The sequence below is a fragment of the Biomphalaria glabrata genome, chromosome 7 (genome assembly GCF_947242115.1).
Source record: "Biomphalaria glabrata chromosome 7, xgBioGlab47.1, whole genome shotgun sequence".
Taxonomy (NCBI): domain Eukaryota; kingdom Metazoa; phylum Mollusca; class Gastropoda; family Planorbidae; genus Biomphalaria; species Biomphalaria glabrata.
In genome coordinates this window covers 15,313,621-15,322,326 of record NC_074717.1, presented here as the reverse complement: position 1 = coordinate 15,322,326, position 8,706 = coordinate 15,313,621, and the positions used below count along the sequence as shown (strand labels likewise).

At 37.0% G+C, this 8,706-nt stretch overlaps 1 protein-coding gene across 2 annotated transcripts; it reads right to left on the bottom strand.

Annotated features, from left to right (window-relative positions):
- Positions 1–698: 698 nt before the first annotated feature.
- Positions 699–8,439, bottom strand: LOC106061831 (uncharacterized). Of its 2 annotated transcripts, none has more exons than XM_056036589.1 (3): positions 8,284–8,439; positions 1,628–1,919; positions 699–807 (listed from the first exon to the last, which is right to left on the bottom strand). In XM_056036589.1, exons 1-3 carry the CDS (start codon positions 8,320–8,322, stop codon positions 791–793), a joined length of 348 nt encoding a protein of 115 aa, XP_055892564.1. In that variant the 5' UTR covers positions 8,323–8,439; the 3' UTR covers positions 699–790. The 2 variants fall into 2 exon arrangements, with proteins under 2 accessions (XP_055892564.1, XP_055892565.1); XM_056036590.1 differs by having other exon boundaries at positions 8,288–8,438.
- Positions 8,440–8,706: the final 267 nt, after the last annotated feature.

Here is an 8,706-nt window from a genome sequence, read left to right as displayed (position 1 = left end):
CAATTGGCTAGTATTTAAAAAAAAAGAAATAGAAAAGTAAAGTGGTAAAGTTCCACTTTTAGAACCTTGTAGTCTATAGGGCAGATGATGTAAAGGTCATCTGTTAGCAAAAAAAATATAGGCCTACATAAAATGTCAAATTTCTAGGAAAATCGTTTGAGCCGTTTTTGCACTTCGTGCCCACCCAGAACCCATAAAGATTTCCAAGCTTATAGGACGAATAGTAAAATAGGACAATGTTTTCATACATCAAAAATATTTGTTTTCTTTAAATAATGTATCTAATTTTAAATCGTCTTGATGACTTTAGTCAACTTAGCAACTAATGAGATTGGGCAACATTACGCTATAAGAGCACGAAAGATGCGCTTGGTATAAATAATATTAACTTATTAAAATTATATTTAGGCCTACATTGTACGATTAACTTAAAGACCACAGTTTTAAAAACGTTTAGGCTCCGAAGGAGTTATTTTGAGGGTTCTTTGTTTCCATGTCAAATTTGTAGACCTAATCTTCAGACTTGAAGACATGGGTCAGCAAAATATTTTCATATTGGTAAGCGTGTAGCCTAAACGATTTTTCTGCGTACATTAGCGCTTGAATTCAACTCGTCAATAAAGACTGATAACTTCTTATGCCAATTGTTTTAGACAAATTTTGATCTACTTTCAATAAATTGAACACCATTACAAAAGTTGACCAAAATGAGCTTATTTAATGTTTTTGTTTTATTGATACAAGTCAGTTGTCATGGAAAGTATTCTCCTAACTTGAACTCGAGCTAGATCTAGTAATAGCCACTGCCTGAAACAAAACAAGAAAGAAAAGTGTGAATGAGTATTTATTTTTAGTTTCAAGGGAATTCTAAAAATCAAGTTAAACACAGTAACATTTTACTTATAACATTCGAGGATATGATTATGTTGATATAGATCTGATGAAACTAACGAAGAATAATAATAAAAAGAATGGCAGACTGGGGGAAATGTTGATAAATATTGACAAAAGAAACAATGCGAAAGATGATATAGTGAAAGATGCGAACTAAACAATCAGAATGTTAAGTTATAACTTCAAAGTATTTTGATTAGCCTATGATGTAGAGCTTTACCTCTTCCTATTTAGGCCTATAATCTCCTCGATGTAAGACGTTTTGGTGCAGTGCTTGTTTTATTACGTCTTATAAAAGAATGATACATACATAATTTTTGTATGATACATACGGTATCTATGTTTTGCATGTGTCTGTTCAAACGTATTTTTATGCGAAGAACAAACAATATATAGAGTTATTTTTGTCCATTAGATTTTTTGTTAAAATGTGTTGTATAATTATTGATAGGCCTATCGCAGTCTCGAAAAGGAATCTGACCTATCATTTAGTTATTAATCAAACCCCTTAATGAAATCTTTTTTTTTTTTTGGGGGGGGGGGGGAGAGAAGGCAGAAAAATAAAAGAAGCTTATCATAAAAAGCTTGGTGTATTTAATTATTATCAGTACTTTTAGAGCCAAAATAGCCGGCGCCAAAACTGCTCTGACAAAAAAAGTCGCGTTGTGATCTCCCAATCTTATATAATGTATAGTTAGAAATAAAGAGAGAATTTCAAACTCAGAATACTTACCCCACACAGGGAAACCACCATATCCACCTAGTCCATATCCACCACCAAGACCATATCCACCGCCAAGACCATATCCACCGCCAAGACCGTATCCACCGCCAAGACCGTATCCACCTCCAAAACCATATCCAAGTCCACCCCCAAATCCATATCCACCACCTAGTCCGAATCCTCGGCCTCCTCCAATCCCATATCCTAGACCGTATCCACCGATGGGGAGAACTCCTCCAGCTTGAACATTGTAAACTAACGCAGCAAGTGCAATGGCGGCGATCACGATTCTGTTCATTTTCTGAGAGAGGAAAAAAAAACGTGACCAATTAAATTAAATTTAAAAAAAAATGAAACAACAAAAACATAGAAAAAATACTGAAAATAAAAAGACTATAACAACTTTATACAACCTTTAGGGCAATTATTTTTCTCTTAATAACTAATGAGTTTTAGATTTTTTTTAAAGGCCAATCATTACAACTTTATAAACTCTTGAGTAGGCCTAGATCTATAGGCCTACATTCGATTAACCAGGATGTTTGTCGTGGGTCGGGTGAATGGGGGCGGGGTAAAATATGTTTAAATTGATCATTTATTAGCTATTGATAGTAAAATATTCGCTATTACGAAACAGTCGTCAGTTTATAAAGGAGGAATTGTCTTTTTATATTTTTTAAAATAATTTGTTTGTTTAGATGTATTTCTTGCTTGTAAGGATCGTAAGATCACCACGTTGTACCAAGGGGAACTCTAAAAAATGTGTAAAATCTATGTTTTGTCCTCAAGAAACTGGCCACTGGTTCCTTGAAATCTGTTTTGTCCACAAGAAACTTGCCACTGGTTCATTGAAATCTGTTTTGTACACAAGAAACTGGCCACAGGTTCCTTGAAATCTGTTTTGTCTACAAGAAACTGGCCACTGGTTCATTGAAATCTATTTAGTCCACAAGAAAATGGGCACTGGTTCCTTGCAATCTGTTGTTTTTTTTCATATGAAACTGACTTAGATAAGCTGGGTTTTTTTAAAGGATTTTTTTTTTTGTGCGATATCATTGTGGAAAAGATATAACTCTAGACAGATATCATAATCAACAAATATGTATAGCACTACTGAAAGATAACATTACAAAACGGCATTGCATAGCAATAGGAATAACCATTATCCAGCCAAAACATTACAAACATATAACGCTTTAAACAGTTTTCTGTGTAATATTAAAAATAAAAATTATTTATTTTATTCAGTGGATTTAAAGAAGAACAATCTAAATATTTAAATATTACATTGTAGGCCTATGATATTCTATGTTCCTTATAGAAATCTGAATGAAACATGACATGAATATTCCTTAGATATTTGATGAGGCAGTAGCTCTAGCTGATCTTAGAATCTTACCATACCGTGTATTTGCGGTGAGGCTATTAAAAAAAAAGCTTTAACTTTGTTTTTCTTTTATGATAAAAAGAACAACCCCATGTAGGGCTCTATTTCTGCTAGAACAAACAAAATAAAAATAAATAGAAACACGTTAAGAAAGAGAGTTTGTGTTATCACACGCACTCAGAGGCGGCCCTCGACGGATCTGCCCATGGAGAAAAATTATACAAGTCATGTTATTGTTTTGGTTGGAAAAAGTAATATCGCAACGAAATGAAAACAGACATAGTCCTATGTCTTTAATAACGTAAAGATTCTAAAAATGTGTATGATACTGTTATAACCCTAAAGGGTTAGCTGTGTGTGTGTGATCAGCTGACATTTGTGACACAGGCCAGCAATACAGTTTAGCGTGCTATATTGAAAGGCAAGGGACAGTACTGGCATGAACTTTGCACGTGAATAGCGCCCGTGTTATGGTCATCTGATCATAAGCCTACGCAGACCTGAGACACAGTGTGTAGGAAAGCGGCAGTTCAAGACCGGAGAGCGAAGGAGACCGGGACTGTTAGTCAGCCATGAAGTCGGTCCTGGTGCAGTCCTCCAGTGAAACATACGAGTCCAGGAAGAGACAGTAGAGTTATGAGTTTAGTACAGTGATATACGGTCTAACGTTGTAGCAGTTGATTGTTGCCAATTGTGTCGTATTGGCTGTTTGATTTGACCATTATTAAAGTACCAGATTATTTGGAGCCTTGTTGTCAAGTTCTTGATGTGTTGATGTGTTGTTTGCAGTGTTTACAGAAGGCCTGAGTATGAGAAAATCGTAACAATACCTACAATTTGCATTTCTAACTTTTGTAATCGAAAATCGAATTTTTGGACCTTAATTCAATTTACTATAATTCAGAAGAGCGATTTAAATCGTTTGGCATAAATTTGTTATTCACTAAAAAACACAACAACAACAGAATAACCTATTCTATAGGCCTACAATGTATCATCCACTATGCTTCTCAAACAAATCATTTGAACTGAGCGAGGAATCCATGTACTTTTATAAATGACATCGTTCCGAATGACGTCGAAGAGAAAAAAAAAAGCTTTCCACAACTTATTATTGACAATGAAATTTATGTTTTGGAAAGAAAATTAAATGTAAAATAAGTCAGGAGAGCAATTGCAAGTTATCATTTAACTTTAATGTGTTTTCCATTTAAAAAATCTGGCACAGTCTATTATTGATATTGGGATTCCTTTGCTTTAATCCAAAAAAATGTTATAGTCTAATTTGTATTTTCTATCTAGGATGTATGTTTAATTTAGTTTGTAGCTTTAATTGGCATTGGCAAAAAACAAACCCCATTTGGGCAGTTGTTTGAGACAAACATCTATATGTGAGCGTGCGACCCCAGGTATATTTTTTTGATCTATTTTTATCTGTATTTTAAGTTTTGTAAACTATCTAGGCTAGTGCTGAGTGCATGCCTGTCTCCCGTCAGCTCTTTTACTTTAGAAGTTAGTTTGTACGAGTCATGACCTGGCTCTATAAATAGAAAAGGTGCGGTCAGTTCTTCCTTTTTCCGGTTTAGACCACTGGTCAGTATTAAGCTGGTCTGTGTAACCATGTAGTGTATAGTTATTTAATTGTGCTTATATTCAGCTGGGACCGCCTGATATAATTCCTGTTGTTACGTCCTGTCCTTACGTCTACTGCCTAACTGTGCGGTAGTAGGTACTATCGTTAAGTCTACTGCCACTATCTACTGCCTGTCGTTACGTTAAGGACAAGGTGTTCGTGTTTTAGTTATAGTTATGGGTTGGTTGTAGTAGTAGGATATTGTAGATGTAGACTAATTTATTGTAGTGTGTTCAGTTAACTGTCGGCAAGATAAACGGGACTGGATTGAGCAGAAGGGACAAGAGGCACAAGCAGCTGCAAGCAGAAATGACAGAAAAACCCTCCATCGTATTGTCCGAGATCTCACTGGAGCAAAGAGTGGACATGGGGCACCAATAAAAGACAAGCAAGGCAAAACTTTGTTAACGAAAGAAGAACAGGATGCAAGATGGGTAGAGCACTTTAAAGAGACCCTTAACCAACTGTCGCCAGACATAACTTACATATTCAAGGACCCCTCTCCAGACAATGATCTCAAGGTCAAGACAGACCCAATAACTGCTGAGGAGGTTACCATGGCCATTGCAGTGCTAAAGAATAACAAAGCACCAGGACTAGACATGATATCAGCAGAAATGCTAAAATATGGGGGACAGTGCATTGTTAACAGAATGACTGATCTCTTAAATCTCTGTTGGCGAACTTCAAAAGTCCCAGAGGACTGGCAAAAGGGAGTGATTGTAAAGCTTCCAAAAAAGGGCAACTTGGCAGACTGTAACAACTGGAGGGGCATTACTCTCCTCTCTGTCCCAGGCAAAGTTTTCAGCACTGTTTTGTTGAGACGCTTCAACAGTCTGTAGATGAAAGGCTCAGAAAAGAACAAGCAGGTTTCCGAAGAGGCAGATCATGTACAGAGCAGATTTTCGTTTTACGAAATATCATAGAACAAAGTTTTGAGTACCAACAACGGCTAACGATCAATTTCGTGGACTTCAAAAAAGCGTTTGATAGTGTCCACCGAGAATCACTATGGAAAATAGTTAGAGAATACGGTATACCAGAAAAATTCGTCCAGATCCTACGACACCTTTACAGTCAGTCTAGTTGCTGCATTAAAACAGAAGAGGGAACAACAGAGTTTTTTACAATCGAGACAGGTGTGAGACAGGGGTGCATCTTATCTCCCTTCCTTTTCCTCCTAGCCATCGACTACATAATGAGGAGAGCAATGAACCAGACTGCCTTTGGTATTCCATGGCATGAACAACTCCGATTGACGGACTTGGACTTTGCTGATGATGTTGCACTACTCGGGGCTACAAATAAATGCATTCAAGAAATGACGGAGAGCCTAGACAGAGAGGCACCCAAAATTGGCCTCCGCATAAACTTGGATAAGACTAAAATTATGCGAGTGGGATATAAGGCAAAGGGTGTCCCCGTCAGACTTGGCGAGTCAAAGCTTGAAGAGCTGGACAAGTTCACGTACCTTGGCAGCATCATAACAAATGATGGAGATGCTTACCATGATGTAGCGTGCCGAATAGGAAAGGCAGGGAGCATTTTCCAAAGGCTGCAGCCTATTTGGACTAGCCAAGCCATTGGACTCGAGACAAAAATACACCTTCTCAACACAATCGTCATTCCAACTGCTACATATGCATGTGAGACGTGGAAGTCATCTGTCAAAATTGAGAAAAGACTAAATGTGGCTCAACAGAGATGGCTGAGACGGATTTTAGGAGTCAGTTACACAGACCGGATCTCAAACAAGGAAATCCTTTGCCGAACTGGGAGTCGAACACTTAGTGAGGTTGTGACTGAGCGTCGCATGAGGTTTGCGGGACATGTTCTACGTCAAAATGAATTACGCACACCAAGAGTTGCGATAACATGGAAGCCAAAACGAGGAAAGCGCAAACAGGGACGTCCTCGTATTACCTGGCGACACACCTTCATGGAGGACCTCAGAACAGTGGACACCAGATGGGAAGAGGCTTCAGACATTGCCAGTGACAGATCATTATGGAGACAGCTTGCCGCCCAATGCGCCGAACGGCGCGGGAGGACCTAAGTCTAAGTAAGTAAGTTCAGTTAGTGTAGAATTGTGTAGATCTAGGTTGTAGTGATTTAGTTAGATAGTTGGTTTGGTTAGTTTGTTAGTGTTTGTAGTGGTGTAGATTTAGAGGGTTTTAGTTAGTTGCTGAGTTCAGTTGTAGTGTTAGTGTATATGTTATATTTTATTATTGATTTATTTGTGTATGTGAATAAAGTTTCTTTTTGTTTTATTTATCCTAAAGTAAAGTTTCGTTATTGCTTTCTTTTAGTTAGTTTAGTTTAGTCTAGTTGTCTGGTTACTTAGGTGACTCTAGCCCCTTGGTCGTAAACTGAGGTGTCACAGATTGAGCCCACCAAGTAGCGCAAACATCTGCCTACTGTATAAAATTTAATGTTGAGCAGCAGTAAGAATAGGTCCTCCCACTCGCGCCTGCCTGACCTGCTCACATATAAAAAAGCTAACAAGATCCTCGAAATAAAGAATCACCCTTTGTGTCAGGATTTTGTGATTTTACCATCAGAAATACAAGACACCGATAGCAAAGACAAACAGACGAGTCTGGTGTGAATGTACACTTTGGTTTCTTATAGTTATAATGTTTTTTGTTTGGTGTAATGCACAAATTGTAAGACACATTTCCATACGGACAATAAAGATTATTATTATTATTATTTTAGGTTTAATGTTTAATATACGCTATATGATACATCTAGTTGTAGGGGGGACGAACGTATGCCAAAAGCAGTCCTTTTTGATGAGCTGAAAGGTGGTCGACGTAACAGACGTGCCCAACAAAAACGCCTTAAAGACCAGCTTAGGGACCAACTTGCTTTAACTGACTTAGAAGAGAGCACCTGGTTGCATGCGGCTTCAGAACGAGATAGCTTGAGGTCACTCACAAAGGCCGCGGGATACATATTTGAGACCAAAAGAAAATCCTCTGCAGAGGACAGACATAAACTGCGAAAAGAAAATTTAAATCGACCACCGGCAGACAATGGTTATGAATGCGCTGATTATGGTAAAATATGTAGGTCACACCTGGCTCTAGGATTAGGGTAACCCCGGAAAATACTGCCCTCCTCATTAATTTTTGGACTCGAAGACAAGCCTTATTATCATTTAATCTATGTTGTATATTTAATCTGGGTTATATCTAGGTTGTAGACCTATACTTAATCTAGGTTGTATATGGGTTATATAGGTTATATGTTTAATCTAGGTTGTAGGCCTATACTTAATCTAGGTTGTACTTTCATTTAGTTTTGAGTGAAATTAAATGAAAGTAGTTTATAGAGTCTAGTAATGAAAATTTTAAAAGCATTGTATTTTATTATGTTTTGTGACATGTTCAATACAGGAATTTTGTTTTCGTTTATATGCCTACCTATCTATGTACGTTTTTTAAATATATTTTTTGCTATATATATTTTTTTTACTAAAATAAAAAGTTATTTAAACATACACCAAAGACATATGACATAGAATTCTGAAAGTTATAAATGAAAAGAAGCTCTAGAGAGAAACTAAAAAAAAACAACAAAAGATCTTTTAAGAAAACAAAAACTAAAGATATTATTTAAAAAAAACTAAATACAACTCACTGACTTGTCCAACAACTTCTGTAGACAGGGTTGGTTCATACGGTGGTGAGGGTGGTAGAGCGCAGACACTGATATTTATACTGATCTTAGTTCAAAGAGAGTCATGCCCTGGGGTAGTAGGTGATTCTCGGTAAGTCTCTTCGCCCGAGTCATAATCTATTCACTTTCATTGAAGTTCAAGTGCAAACGTGAGTATGTGTGTACATGTCTGTATAGTCTACACACGTAGACATGTGTGTACATGTCTATGTATATGTGTAGGCCTACATGTCTATGAATGTATTAAATTACATTAGGGCGTCAATTTTTAGCGGAAAAGACGCTATTAGTTTTGTGTGGCCTGTCTGTCCGTCCGTCCTGTTTATATCTCAGAAACCAGAAGAGAAAATGAAAATCGAACATCATGATATTTTAGATCATTAA